Source organism: Mus musculus, chromosome 11 (genome assembly GCF_000001635.26).
Source record: "Mus musculus strain C57BL/6J chromosome 11, GRCm38.p6 C57BL/6J".
Lineage (NCBI taxonomy): Eukaryota > Metazoa > Chordata > Mammalia > Rodentia > Muridae > Mus > Mus musculus.
Window position 1 is genome coordinate 59196378 of NC_000077.6, and position 14638 is coordinate 59211015.

The 14638-nt window shown below is 48.8% G+C and overlaps 2 protein-coding genes and 1 long non-coding RNA gene across 15 annotated transcripts; 2 read left to right on the forward strand and 1 right to left on the reverse strand.

The window, feature by feature from the left end:
• Nucleotides 1–1415: 1415 nt before the first annotated feature.
• Nucleotides 1416–6054, reverse strand: 2610507I01Rik (RIKEN cDNA 2610507I01 gene). Its single transcript, NR_037964.1, has 3 exons — nt 5747–6054; nt 5116–5202; nt 1416–3925 (listed from the first exon to the last, which is right to left on the reverse strand). It is a non-coding gene; the product is annotated as an RIKEN cDNA 2610507I01 gene (long non-coding RNA).
• Nucleotides 6055–6108: 54 nt separating this feature from the next.
• On the forward strand, nt 6109–9761 carry Mrpl55 (mitochondrial ribosomal protein L55). 13 transcript variants are annotated; one of them, NM_001302334.2, is made up of 4 exons: nt 6109–6342; nt 7795–7878; nt 8158–8380; nt 9272–9761. In NM_001302334.2, the coding sequence occupies exons 2-4, from the start codon at nt 7856–7858 to the stop codon at nt 9428–9430; spliced, it is 405 nt and encodes a 134-aa protein (NP_001289263.1). In that variant the 5' UTR covers nt 6109–6342; nt 7795–7855; the 3' UTR covers nt 9431–9761. The 13 variants fall into 13 exon arrangements, 12 of the variants coding, with proteins under 12 accessions (NP_001289263.1, NP_001349838.1, NP_001289264.1 ...); NM_001362909.1 differs by having other exon boundaries at nt 8179–8380; NM_001302335.2 differs by having other exon boundaries at nt 6109–6282.
• A 2222-nt stretch (nt 9762–11983) lies between these two features.
• 2310033P09Rik (RIKEN cDNA 2310033P09 gene) lies at nt 11984–14359 on the forward strand. Its single transcript, NM_024210.2, has 7 exons — nt 11984–12296; nt 12443–12488; nt 12592–12674; nt 12751–12823; nt 12931–13016; nt 13596–13727; nt 13850–14359. Exons 1-7 carry the CDS (start codon nt 12052–12054, stop codon nt 13965–13967), a joined length of 783 nt encoding a protein of 260 aa, NP_077172.1. The 5' UTR covers nt 11984–12051; the 3' UTR covers nt 13968–14359.
• The last annotated feature ends 279 nt before the right edge of the window (nt 14360–14638 follow it).

The window sequence follows — 14638 nt, forward strand, 5'->3', positions numbered from 1 at the left end:
GTAACCAAGGGCTACCCTCATCCTGATGTATGCCATATCCAGAGGATTTAGCAGGTGCCCTGATGCACTTCAGATTGTCCTCAGGACAATGCATTCTTCCTGTCTGATGTGGGAATGTTTATCTTGTGTCTGTCTCACCATTGTATCTTGGAGGTATGTAATTGTTTATAGCTTACAACTAAAGGGGTATGCTTCCAGTCCAGGGGAAGAATGTGGACTTGGACTTTTGAACAATGCCTTAGTTAGGCTTATAGTATTACTATGATGGAACACCATTGTAGTGGGAAATTTGGTTTCTTTTAAATACACAATATTACAAGAATCTGTTGTTTTAATCCCAGGTGTGTGATATGACTGCTTCAGAATGTCCATAGCAGTTTTATGATTGCCTCCTGCTCTTGTCGGGGTGTGACTTTGCCAGCTGCACATAGTGTCTGGAATTCTGGGGACTTTTGAGAGGGTATATAAGTGAGCCCTAAGAGGCAGGTTGTTTTTAGTCATGGTTTATTAAGTAGTCATGTGCAAAGAACAAACAAGAAGAAGAAATTAGATATCCTGACATGAAGCTCAATCTTGCCCCAAGGAACTTGATGCCCCTAGCATCAGCAGGCAGTAGTCTAAGGATAACGTTACCCCGTCTCCAACTCCTGACTTTTTTCAGGGATCTCTTTCCTTTCCTCTCTTATCTATGTTAGGGGCTTAAAGGGTGGAAGAAATTGGATGGAGAAGGGTGGAAGAAAGAAGAACTAACAAAGTAGGAAAAAGACTGGCTACACACCATGACCTAAAACAAAATCAGTAGGAAAGAGTTTATTTGGTTACAATTCCACATTGTAGTCTATCACTGAAGGAAGTTAGGACAAGAACTCAAATGGGGTCAGAACTGGAGGCAGGAGCCGGTGCAGAGGCCATGGAGGGGTGCTGCTTACTAGATTGCACCTTATGGCTTGCTCAGCCTGCTTTCTTTCTTTTCCTTTTTTCTTTTTGGTTTTCCAAGACAGGGTTTCTCAGTATAGTCCTGGCTGTCCTGGAACTCACTCTGTAGACCAGGCTGGCCTCGAACTCAGAAATCCTCCTGCCTCTGCCTCCCAACTGCGCCACCACTGCCTGGCTTAGCCTGCTTTTTAATAGAACCAAGAACCACCAGCCCAGGGAGGGCTCCACTCACAGCAATCACTAAAAAGAAAATGTCTCACCAAGAGATGGGGAGAGCTGTCTCTTCCCATCATCAGCTGAACACTCAGACCAGGCCCCACAACTCACTTGGGCAGCAAAGTAGAGCTGGCCCTGGTGACAGGAGTGCAGGTGAGCTGGGCCCATGGGTGTGAGCACTGGAAGGCCTCAGCAAAATCTAGCTACTCACCCCATAAATAAAGCAAGGAAATGCAGAGGAAAAGGCAGACACATTTAATTTTCAGTATGGTTGTATTTGGAAGATGGAGATCAAGCCATAAACTTAACCAATGTAAACTTAAAATAGGGGGTGTCTTAGTCAGGGTTTCTATTCCTGGACAAAACATCATGACCAAGAAGCAAATTGGGGAGCAAAGGGTTTATTCGGCTTACACTTCCATACTGCTGTTCATCACCAAGGAAGTCAGGACTAGAACTCAAGCAAGTCAGAAAGCAGGAGCTGATGCAGAGGCCATGGAGGGATGTTCTTTACTGGCTTGCTTCCCCTGGCTTGCTCAGCCTGTTCTCTTATAGAACCCAAGACTACCAGCCAAGAGATGGTTCCACCCACAAGGGGCCTTTCCCCCTTGATCACTAATTGAGGAAATGCCTTGCAGCTGGATCTCATGGAGGCATTTCCTCAACTGAAGCTCCTTTCTCTGTGATGACTCCAGCTTGTATCAAATTGACACAAAACCAGCTAGTACAGGGAGTAACTGGAGCAGGTGAGGACTAAGCTAAGCAGGCATGGTTGATCTGTGATTTGGTTGGTCATTTATTTGGTCCAGGTTCTTTAAAAATGGTTCCAGAGCATTTGAGGGGACCATCAGATGACCGGCCGTTCCTGCTTGGGGCCACTCCTAGTTGGTGTATTATCTCATCATGGGGTACTTGTCTGGACCAATTGAAGGCTCAGCACTTTTTTATCAAAATCAGCTTTTAGGTTGTGTGTGTGTTGGGTGACTGTTAAGGGTCTACTGGGAGATGATCGAGTCAGTAAGAGCATCAGCCTCAGGAGGGACTGATGCTAGTCTTGTGGGGGTTGAGGGACCGATGCTAGTCTCATGGAGGTTAGTTCTCCCCAGACTAGGCTGTTAGGGCTCATGTTCGGATGTCTTGGCACCACCTGCTGCTTTGTACAGCCATCTCTTCTGCATGGACTTCTGCTACCATGGTGCTGTCAAGGGACACTCACCAAAGCCAAGCAAATGCTTCTGTCACGCTGCTGCATCTCCCCAATGGTAAGCAAAATAAACCTCTTTTCTGTAGAAGCCCTTATCCTCCAGTTTCTGCCATAGCAACTTAAATTCAAACAAGACATGGTACTGAGCCAGCAAGCCATTCCTTTTCCAGCTTTCTATTCAGCCGCTGGTTCTATGTGACTTACAGTGATGTTACTAAGATCTTTTGGAGGTTTCTCCAGTTGAGTGTGGCAGGTGTCTCCTCGAGTAAGACTCCCAAAGGCAGTATTCTTTGCAGTGTATCTACTCGGAGATTTCCTCTAGCCTCAGAGTCTGCTTTTGCTCTTCCTCAGACCTTAGTAGCCGGACGGCAGGGGTTTGAATTGCATCTAGTTTGTCTTTTACGAGTGGCCCATTTTTTTTTATCTCATCTGCATAGGAGGCAGGGGCCACTGCTGACCTCCACACCCTTGGGGGATATACTCAGCAGTGAGGCTGAACAGGATCACATGCCAAATAGACTTTTTTTTTTTTATTTCCAAGACAGGGTTTCTCTGTGTAACAACCCTGGCTGTCCTGGAACTTTGTAGACCAGGTTGGCCTCGAACTCACAGAGATTTTCCCGCCTCTTCCTCCTGAGTGCTGGGATTAAAGGCGTGTACCATCATACCCAGTTTAATTCTGTTTTCCATGACTGCAATAATTTATACTTCACCTATGACTTTAAAAGTGCCCCTTTCTTATCCAGATATGATGATTCATGACTACAGACCCAGCACTGAAGAGGCTAAGGCAGGAGGATCACAAGTTTGAGGCTACCCTCAGCTATATAGTGAGATGCTGGCTTCCCTGCCCTCCATAGTGAAACCTTATTGCAAATGAAAACAAAACAAAACTTTGCTGCCCTTGGCCGCCAAAAATACCCTCACCTGCTGCCATGAAAGGGCCCAGAGGAAGTCATCCACACATTGAAGTGACTGGAACCTCTGCTAGGCAGGCCTTCCGGTGAGCAGGGTGAAATTTCAGAGAAGCTTTTGGGCATGATAGTCCAGGCACAACTTGGCCTTTTCTCCAAAGGTTTCAGAATGGAGAGAGTCTTGGTTTCAAGGCTTGTCTTTATTTTATTTTTTTAACTCCTGAGACTAGGTCTCCTGTATCTCAGGCTAGTCTCAAACTTGCTGTGTAGTCCTTGGAATTCTGATCGCCTGCCTCCAGCTTGCTGTGTAGTCCTTGGAATTCTGATTGCCTGCCTCCAGCTTGCTGTGTAGTCCTTGGAATTCTGATCGCCTGCCTCCAGCTTGCTGTGTAGTCCTTGGAATTCTGATCCGCCTGCCTCCAGCTTGCTGTGTAGTCCTTGGAATTCTGATCCGCCTGCCTCCAGCGTCTCCTGTATCTCAGGCTAGTCACAAACTTGCTGTGTAGTCCTTGGAATTCTGATCGCCTGCCTCCAGCTTCCAAGGACTGGGATCACTTGTGGTTTGTCTCAAACAGCTTAGCATGAGATGATGTCTGAGTCTCCAGTATCCTTGGAAGCCTCAAGATATAAAATGAAATACTACCTCACATCGAAGCTAAGAAAAAAAAAAATACATGATTTAGGAGTTTGGATGATCCTCAACACTACACCTGAGCTCTAAGCAACCCTCATTATAACACCGCTGACTTAAAGACATCAAAGAAGCCACACTGTCCTTATGAAGAAGTTCTTCCTCCTCCGCCTTTTCTGGCTGAAAGCTGTCAGTTAAAAAATGGCCTTTTGGGCTGGAGAGATGGCTCAGCAGTTAAGAGCACTGACTGTTCTTGCAAAGGTCCTGAGTTCAAATCCCAGCAACCACATGGTGGCTCACAACCATCCGCTAACGAGATCTGACATCCTCTTTTGGTGTGTCTGAAGACAGCTCCTGTGTACCTACATATAATAATAAATAAATCCTTGGGCCAGAGCAAGCTGGGTTGGAGCGAACAGAGGTCCTAGTTCAAGTTCCAGCAAGGACATGATGGCTCACAACCATCTATACAGCTATAGTGTACTCATAAATAAATAAATAAATCTTAAAAACAAAAAGGGCCTTTTATGTGGGGCATGGTAGCTCACACCTTTAATCCCAGCATTTGGGAGGCAGAGAGAGGTGTATCTCTAAGTTCCAGGTCAGCCTGGTCTACACAATGAGTTCCATGACAACCAGAGATACATAGTGAGACCGTCTCAAAAAACAAAAATAAACAAAAATAGATAAATAAGTGGCTCTATTCTTTTCTCCCTCCACTCTCCAACCTGCAACATATTTAAGACAAAAATTTCTTTATTATCACTGTATTCGAAGATATTTCCGGTCCCCTTAACTGGGACAACAGACAGAACCTCAAACAGTGAAAATGAGTCTCAAGACTTAGTGATCGATTCAGTGGAGAAAGGAAGACACATCTGAGGTCTCAGAGCCTCATAGACTCAAAGCAAACCCACCACCAGGTGTGTGATGCCCCCATCACCTGTCCCCCAAACTGAGTACCCTCTGCTGGAACTCGCTGACCTAATACATCACTTTCAGCAGCACCCAGAGGACTCCCTGCCATCTGCCCTGACAGGACGACTCAACAAGAGGACTGCTTACAAGAGAAGCAGAAAAGTTTACCAGCCCTTCCTTCAGACAATGCCAATGCCACTCCTCAGCCTTTGCCAGAGCTCACTGGCTGATAGATCACCTGACTTTGTAAGGTGGCTAGAGAGTCCTCTTCGGAAATTCTATAGGCACCAGCTTACCGTCGCAAGAGTTCCCTGCTTTCTGGTGCCTGATAACGACATTTGCAGGCCATTATGTGAGATGAGCTCCAGAGGCTGGCTGCCAGGCTGCAAAAAAACAAAAAAGCAACAAACAAACAAACAAACCCACTTCTCCTTGTGTCCCTTGTAGACCCCCGACTACATGCTGGATAGCCCTAGGAGGAGACAGGGAACTAAATTGATCAGTGCAACCCAAGAGGGACGATGGTAAAAGACAAGTAACTCAGGAAAAAGCAGAAATGGGGAAGGAAAAAGATCTGCCACAATGTCGCCAGGGGCGAAATGTGGCAACGTCCTCTAAAGGCAGCACATAAGTAAGTTTGTGTAGTCATCCTGAGAAACTTTGTGGAGAGTCCTGCAGCTTGCACAGCAGCGCACCTCCAGGGCTTACAATAAACCGCTGCCATAAGCTCAAAACGGCGGAGAGCTTCAGGACCACTCACGAGACACTAGTGGGGTCCTTGAAAGTCCTGTGCTCTTTGGTTCTGAAGAGCCGACTGTTCTCTAAAGATATTCCTCACGAGTGACTCCAACTCCTTCACCTTAGCTGTTTTGCCAACCCAACTTGGCACTTGGATGTTCCACCGCGAACCCAAGACAAGCCATGTACCTGCGGAAAGGGGTCACGGGCGACTATCAGATCCGGAGCAAACCTTGAGAACAACCAGGCATGGAAACTTAGGGACCGCCCAGCGGTGCATAGCAATGCTGTCTGGCTTCCGTCCAGGCACTGCACAGCGTTGTGCTGCCTGCACCCCAGAAAGTCACAGAATTCCGACGGCCTCCCGCCCACACTCTCTGGCCTTGGGTAGTCCGTCGACCTAGCCTACTTCAGTTTCGCCACCCGCAGCGACGCCAGAACCTGGACAACTAACCAGAAACCCCACCCCCACCCCACCACGAGAGCTGGCTCCAACCACGCCCACCTGGCCTTACTCCGCCCTTAATGGGGACGGCCGCCCTGCGCTCCGTGGCGTCATCACCGCGCGCCGCGGGCGCCTTCAGGACATCTGGGTTATGGTGAAGGATTATCATCTACAGTGACGGGACGGGTTCCCTGTGTGGCCCTGCGTGGCTCGGCCTCAGTTTCCCACCTATCGAGTAAAGTTCTGCACGGCGGGTCTACGAGGTCTCTCCCACGCTAAGGTAGCGGCTGCAGGTTGGCGTTTCTTGGGTGCCGGCAGCAACCGGCCCCAACACTGAGGGGTAAATGGGAGAGCGACTTGCGCGTCGGGTGGATAAAATGGGAGGGGACGTCTGCACAGACGACCCCGGGTCTAGTCGACGTGGCTAGAGAGGATAAGGACCCGAACTTGGGACATTGACCAGCGGGATCACCTCTTTCGAGGCAGTGGTACCCTACCCTGCGGTTCCCTCCTTAGGTGGGAACTTTCTAATCTCTGCGCACGCCCACAGGTTCTATCTTGCTGAGTGTGGGACGCTCTACTTCTACCTGCCGGACCACTTCTGGCATTGAAAGTAGCTTCTTTTCCCGTTTGTAAGCGGAGTTTATAATAGTCTTCTCACAGTATTGCTATGGAAACTAAAAGGATGTTAAAAAGAAAGTGAACCAAGCACTCCACACTTACCCCGCACAAGAGGGTTGTGGTTCCATAAACTTCTGGAATTGGGTGGGCCTCTGTCCCATTGAAAACTGCCTCAGTCTTTTAAGGATAGAACCCTGGTAGCTGCTGTAAAAAGCCTCCAAAAGGACTTTCTAATCTGAGGCCAGAGGGCTAGTAGGATAAACTGGCAAGTGACACACACCCAATCTCTTTTTTTTTTTTTTTTTTTTTTTTGATTTTTCAAGACAGGGTTTCTCTGTATAGCTCTGGCTGTCCTGGAACTCACTCTGTAGACCAGGCTGGCCTCGAACTCAGAAATCCACCTGCCTCTGCCTCCCAAGTGCTGGGATTAAAGGCATGCGCCACCATGCCTGGCCTACACCCAATCTTCTTTATTGAAGAATCCAAACCACATATTGAAGATAACTTTTTTTAAATTGAGTCTGTATTGAACATAAGGGTTTTTTGTTTTCTAAACAAAACAGGTGAAAAAAACGGTTATATGGTGTTTGTAAACCCTTAGGTTCACTTCAGTTTTGTTTTTTTTTAATTAATTAATTTATTTATTATTTGTAAGTACACTGTAGCTGTCTTCAGACTCCACAGAAGAGGGCATCAGATCTCATTACGGATGGTTGTGAGCCACCATGTGGTTGCTGGGAATTGAACTCAGGACCTCTGGAAGAGCAGTCAGTGCTCCCAACCCCTGAGCCATCTCACAAGCCCTCACTTCAGTTTTCTTAGATTTTTTTTGTTTTGTTTTGTTTTTTTGAGACAGTCTCAAGTAAGACAGCCTAACCTTTAACTCCCTGTTTAACAAGATATCCTTGAATTCCTGACCTCCTGCTTCTGACTCTTGAGCGTTGGAAATACAAGCATGCACTTCCACACCCGGCTTTGTATTCTTTCAGGAGTATTTGAACAGGTGTACAGGTCATATAAATACCATGCTATTGTACAACAGAAAGCTTGACAATCTGTCAGTTGGATAACCAGAGATGCACTTGGGTCTGACTTAGCCACAGGCCAGGATTTTAGGACAATAATCAAATGAGGGGGAAAACTGGTTTTTGTTGTTGTTTCCCTTGCCTAGCAGGGCCTACGTCGGGGCCAGTGACTGTTTCCTCCTGCCATCAAAGTGCTAAGAAAAAACAATGCCTTTGGCCATTCTGCTTAGGTAAGCATAACATTCCAGTCCCTTCAGGGACTCCCCAAGACACCCTGCCCTCTCCAGGAAGGGGCTGGTATCTCTCTCATCAGTGTTGGAAGGCCCGTTGTTCCCTGAGTCCTCCATTATACTCTTCTTTGACTCTGCTAGTGTAGTTCAATGGAGGTCCTTAAATGCAAGCCGTCAATCATTGCTAGATAGTTTCTGGGCAGGTCTCTGTCATAGCCTGACAGTGGCTGGCTAGCCTGGCATTTGGTGCCATCTGCTGCACTACCATCTATCAACCAGTGCCTGCACGTCTGTCCGTAGCCTGCTGAGGCATTGTGGTGTGAGAGCAGCCTTACCTACACCCCGCCACCTACACACATCCCCTTGGAGAGCTGACTGCAGCAGGGCTTCACTCACTCGACTGCGCCGCCAAGCCTATGCTCGCCTCTACCCTGTGCTCTTGGTCAAGCAGGACGGCTCCACTATCCATATCCGATACCGGGAGCCACGACGCATGCTGGCGGTAAGCTTCCTTCAGTAGGTACTTGCTGAGCCATAGTGGTAGGGCCCAAGGCCAGGACTTGGGAGTGGAGTTGCTTATGTAGGTACAGTCCTTTTACTATAGTGCAGGAGGAAGGGAACAGGTTGTTGGTGGGATTTACACCAAAAACTCCAGTCACTAAAATTAAAACAAACAAATTGGTACTTTCTTTTCTGGATTTTGTTCTTGTTTTATTGATACAGGGTCTTATGAATACACAGCTGAAGCTGACCTTGACCTAATATTTCAACCTCTTTTAAGTGCTCAGATATAGGCCTATCTCACCATACCAGGCTTAACAAGTCTGGTTTGTTTTTTTTTTAAACAAAACAAAACACCAATCTAGACAGGGTGTAATCTAATTAGTAGAGTATTTGCCTAGTAGGCACAAAGCCTTTAGTTTCAGGACCACATAAAACTGCACATTGTGTGCCGGGCAGTGGTGGCGCACACCTGTAATCCCAGCACTCGGGAGGCAGAGGCAGGCAGATTTCTGAGTTCGAGGCCAGCCTGGTCTACAGAGTGAGTTCCAGGACAGCCAGGGCTACACAGAGAAACCCTGACTCGAAAAAAACAAAAACAAAAAAACCAAGAAACAACAAACCCCTGCACATTGTGGCACACATCCATAATCCTAGCATCTGGAGGCTGAGGGTGACTGCTGTGAGGTCAAGGCTTTCTTGGCCTAAATAAGACTCAGTCTTAAGCAAGCATACCCTGAGTTAAGGGGAGAAGAACAGAAAAACATTTCCCTTCAAAACGAAACAGAAGGATAGAAGGATAAAGAGACGGGTAAAGAGGTACAGGTGTCTTTCTCTGTCATTCTCTGACTCCCCAATGGTGTGTACATAACCGCTCTCTCTCCCCATGCAGATGCCCCTAGACCTGGATGCCCTGTCTCCAGAAGAGCGCAGGGCCCGGTTCCGAAAACGGGAGGCTCAGCTCCAGCAGAAGAGGGAAGAAGAGCCAGAGGTAGTGGACAGTTTTGACACTGAACGATATAAACAGTTTTGGACCAAGACCAAGAAATAAGTCTGTCAGGGAGTTCCACCAGGGACATTTTGTAAGGATGGAGGGCATCTATCTATTTACCATACGTTCTTGAAACCATAACCACCTGTCATTGTCTTCTTTTGCGTGGAAGCCCAGTCCTGGAACTCATCATTTCTGAGAAGTATGTGCCAAGTCAAAGCCAGATTAAAAGCTTTGCTTTAGGGCCCATTTAGGTCAGACTTTTGGGGTTGACTCTTTGTTTGGGTTTTGATTTTTTGAGACATGGTCTCACCCTGGTCAGTCTAGAACTCAATATGTAAACCAGGCCTGACCTCCTGAGAGCTGGGATTAAAGGTATCTGCCATCATACACAGCTTCAGACCTCTGGGTTTTAAACACTGCTATAAAGCTGGTTGAGAAGTATTTGGACAGTGGACAGGAAGTACCAGCAACTAACAGCTCTACTTGCCTACTATTAGAAACCCCCAAGGTAAACTCCTGGATCACATACACCCTGCACTCATCCTTCTCACCTCCACCCTTAATAGGGCCTTTCCTAAAAGACAACCGGGGGAGAAACACTTCCCTGCCCTTGGGAACCCAGGAGTGTGGCCAGGCAGTGTGTCTTGAACCCCTGGTGTACTCCATTCTGCAGAATAAGTGACTATGTAAACCAAATCTATGAGTAGCTGCCTGAACCTTTGTACTCCTGATGTTGGTATAAAATCCCACTGGCTTCCTCCAGACGAAGGAGCACACAGAATAGCTAACCTCAAAAGCAGGCCTGGGATTATCCAACCCTTCATCGTGTTACTCCATTACTTGACATTCTGGGTGTCACTAGAATAGGTGATTATACAAGGATGCACAGGCCTTAGAACCGTTCTAGACATTTGTCCCGTGACCTCCCAGACCCATAGTCCACCTCCTCCTTAGCGTCACCTAGTATGCATTCTGTGATCTGACCATGCAGCTCGACCTTCCGTGTCCTAAGCATACCTGGCCTGGTTAAAGGTGAAGGCCCAGAAGCTGCTCCCTGGCTTTCTGGAGACCTTTCCTAGGAGACGGCTAGTATGCTCTTCTTTTGCTGTGGCCCACATGACTGACCGATGCTCCCTTATTGTTGCAGATTTTGTTGTTTACTGGAAAAAAACATTTCTAATTGTGTGCCTCAGCCTTAGTACACACCTTTAATCCCAATGAAGGTAAACTTAGTTAGAAAGAAGCACCCATGTTTGAAAGTGATTTCCAGTGACTCAGGGAGATTTGACAGAATAGGATATGCCTATCTCTCATGAGAACAGAGAGGAAAGAAGTGACTTAGGGGAAAGAATAGGAGAGGGCAGTTTACTGGGACCATTGTACAGAGACAGGTTGCAGAGAAAGAACAAACTAGCCAGGTGAAGACAGAACGAGCCAGAAAATGAGCCAGAGATTAGAACATAATACCAAAGGTCGTATGAGGCCAAGCAGAGCAATTCGGGGGAAGCTGGAAGAAGCCAATTTGAATCATTCAGTGTGGAGGAGTCTGAGCCAGAATAGCTGAGTTGACCACCCAGCTAGATAGAGTTCAGAAGAGCATTAAAGGGTGAGCTTATTCAGCAATAGGTCTCAGAGGTTGAAAACATTCTAGGCCAAGATAAGATTGTATGGAGGCTAGAAGCTTCCAGGACAAGGCCTGGGTTAGCAGACAGAGGCGGTAAGCTTCAGAAATGACAATTACATCAGGCAAATAAAGGATACGTTTCCACTTTATTGTGCAGCTCCCCTTGGGACCATCCATTCATCCCGAGTATGATCTTGTTCTGAGGAATCTGTCCCAACTGTGTCCTCTAAAGCCAGGCCATGACCTCAGGGCTCATACCAAGAGCCTCACAAGCTGTGGCAGGTACTCAACGTGTTCAGGATGAAGACATAAAAATGAGGCTGTCTTGGTCTATTTGGGATGCTAGAGAGTTCCAGGATGGGTATTTTTTCAGACTAGGGATGAAACCCAAGACCATCATGTTAAGCAAGTGATCTGTCATTAAGATGTAGCTCAGTTTCTGTTCATTTTGAGGCGCAGCCTCAGTAAATTGCCCAGTAAAGCTTCACCTGCAGAGAACACAGATCGCTCTGGTTTAGGGATGCTTTGGCTTTCATGTCACATACGCATATTCTGTCACCCAGAGCATGGAAGAGTGAATCCATGTTTCTTTGGTGACTTTATCTGTCCCTCTGTTCCGTGAAGGTTTGCCATTATTTAACTTAGTTTCAACAGTGACCCGGGACCTTTGGAGTTAGCATTCTTGGCTTTCCAGAAAGCAAGGGGCCGGCCCCTCCTGGTGTCACTAAGGTTTTGTAGTGTCCCCTTCCACCGAGATTCCTTCACACGAGAGTTATCAGGTGGGATAGCACAGCCGCCTTTTTGAGGAGCTATTGCGCAGGCGCACGTGGCACTAGGATGAAGGATGCGCCAGAGAAGCCCTGAACGCCCTTTAGAAAGAGGATCTTGATTGATAAGGCCCTCGGATACGCAGTGCGCAGGCGCACGGGCACGTTAGCGAGAGCGCAGGCGCGCGCGGGGGCGCGAGAGTGACGTCACGGCGTGCGTCCGGAGTGCTGCGGGAAGTCCGACTAGAGACCGCGGGTACTGAAGGCTGTGCAGTGGCTCCAGCGCCATGTTCGGCTCCAATCGCGGTGGCGTGCGTGGCGGACAAGACCAGTTCAATTGGGAGGACGTGAAGACTGACAAGCAGAGGGAGAACTACTTGGGCAACTCGCTGATGGCGCCAGTAGGCCGCTGGCAGAAGGGCCGCGACCTCACCTGGTACGCGAAGGACCGCGCGCCGTGTACCGGCCCGAGCCGTGAGGAAGAGCTGGCAGCCGTGCGCGAGGCGGAGCGTGAGGCGCTGCTGGCCGCACTGTAAGTGCCTGGTCTGCGGGGCGACCGCAAGCCCCGAGGGCGGGATCTGGGTGGCCCTGGGGCGGGGCTGGATGTGGGCGGGGCACAGGAAAGAAGGGGACCGAGGGGCCAGACCCTTGATGAGCATTCCTGACCTTTGCTCGCAGTGGTTACAAGAACGTGAGGAAACAGCCCACCGGCCTGAGCAAGGAGGTGAGTCTGAGATATGGGTTCGAGGTCCGCGGGGTGGTTGGGGGGGGGTGGGGGGGTCCGTCTGTCTCGGCCTAGAACCTCCTATCTTACCCTGCTTTCGCAGGACTTCGTGGAGATCTGCAAACGGGAAGGAGGAGACCCCGAGGAGAAGGGCGTGGACCGGCTCCTGGGCTTGGGCAGCGCCAGGTTAGGCTAGTTGGGGAGTCCAGGGTAGGCCTGGGCGGTGATTGAGAACTGTCCTCAAATGCTCTGTCCCCTGCAGTGGCTCCGCGGGCCGTGTGGCGCTATCCCGAGAAGACAAAGAGGCTGCCAAACTTGGGCTGTCAGTGTTCACGGTAAACCCTGTCAAGCCCAATGCACAGGATCCTGGGGTTTAGAGGTGTCTGAGATGTGGGGCAGGATTCCCTGGGTGTTCCTCACCACGGCTACTCATGTCATACAGCACCACCGTGTGGACAGCGAAGGCCCAAGCACTGCCCCAACTGCTCCCAGGAAGAAGCCTCGCGCTGAGGACAAGGTCGAACCGGAGTAAGTTGAGTCTGCCTCCCTGTGCATAAAGGGGCAGACTGCCTTAGCTCTCTTAGTTTGACTGAAGTAGGCGGACCTCCATCTCTGGGCTGGAGTCTCAGTAGCTGCCATAGGTGACCCAGCAGGGTGACGCTCAGGACCATGATACTGGCCAGTTTGGTGGGAGGTGCTTGTGGGGTGGGCGGCACACAACTTTCTTTAATCCCAGCATTTGGTAGACAGCAGGCTGATCTCTCAGAGTTCTCACAAGCTGGTACGTGTGTCTGGTTACTTCTACTTTTGTGTCATCTCAACTTTGTACCTAGGTAAAATAGTGAGTTCCAAGCTAGACAAGGCTGCATAATGAGAACTTGTCTCCAAGGAGAGAGGAGGCTCACCAGGTTGGCAGCATTCCAGCACTCATCTTTGTGGCCATGGAGCCTAATAAGCTCATTTATAAATATGAACTCCCGACATGTAGATATTATCAGTGCACAATGGATCCTGTTCTAGTCTGCCTTTCCCTGCTGGGTGAGACTACCCCACAGTCGAGTAGACACGAGTCCTTCAAGCTCGGATCCTTTGTATTGTTTCTTGCAGTGCAGAGAGCCATAAGAAAAGCAAGAAAGAAAAGAAGAAAAAGAAGAAGAAACACAAGAAACACAAAAAGAAGAAAGACAAAGAACATAAGAGGGAGGCTGACAGCTGCTCCTCATCTCCCTCTCCTCCCCGGTAGGCTAGGCCCAACTCTACCTGGGACACTAAGGAAATGGGAGGCAAAGCTAGCCAGGCCTGGTGTGGTGCTTGGCAGGGTGAGGGACCCTTTAAGTGTCTGGTTGTCCTTGTCTTTGTAGGCCCAGACACCAGAGACATTCTGACTTCTCTCCCTGCTCTAAGAGGAAGCGGGAACATAGCCAGGACAGTGGAAGGAATCCATCCCGCAGACGACAAGACAGAAGCTCTGATGACTGAGAATGGCTACACCAAAGGACACCAGAGCCCTGGATGCCAAGTAGCTACCAGCCCACTCCCTACCTGCCCAACTAACTGTCCCTCTGTGGCTGGGATAAGGCAGGTGGCTGCTCCCCAACAGGATCCTGAGCCAAGCTTGCTGGATCTTAGGATCTATCTTGCCATTTGGAGGCAACTACTCCAGGTCATAGAGTGGGTCCTGGGTTACCAGTCTAGTGGTTCTAAGAGGGTAGTGCTCTTGCCTTGTCCCCCTGCCAAGGAGGATCTAACTGCCCAGGAGACTGTCTCTGCTGCCACAGGCCAGGCCCTTGAGGTTAGGGTGCGTGTTACTGATTACTCCTTTTTTGTGTGTGTATCAGCCCACTTTGTACTTAAGTAAATGTATTTTAAAAGTAGAGTGTATATTATCTCGCTGAGGACAGGTTAGGCTGGGAGCATGGGGCCCCCTTCCAGTATATATTAAGGGAACTGGGTCTAGGGACCAGAATCCTGTCCTTGAGGCTGCCTTACAACCATACAAGTGGCCAAGAAGTTGGAAGAACAAACTTTTGTGATCTGAAGGCATCTGCTGTCTCCCTAAGAGGTTCAACAGCCAGATAATAGCAAGACAGTAGAAATTAGGGCTGCTACAGTATAGAAAGTTCTGATTGTAAAAGCTATTGTGCTGTGAA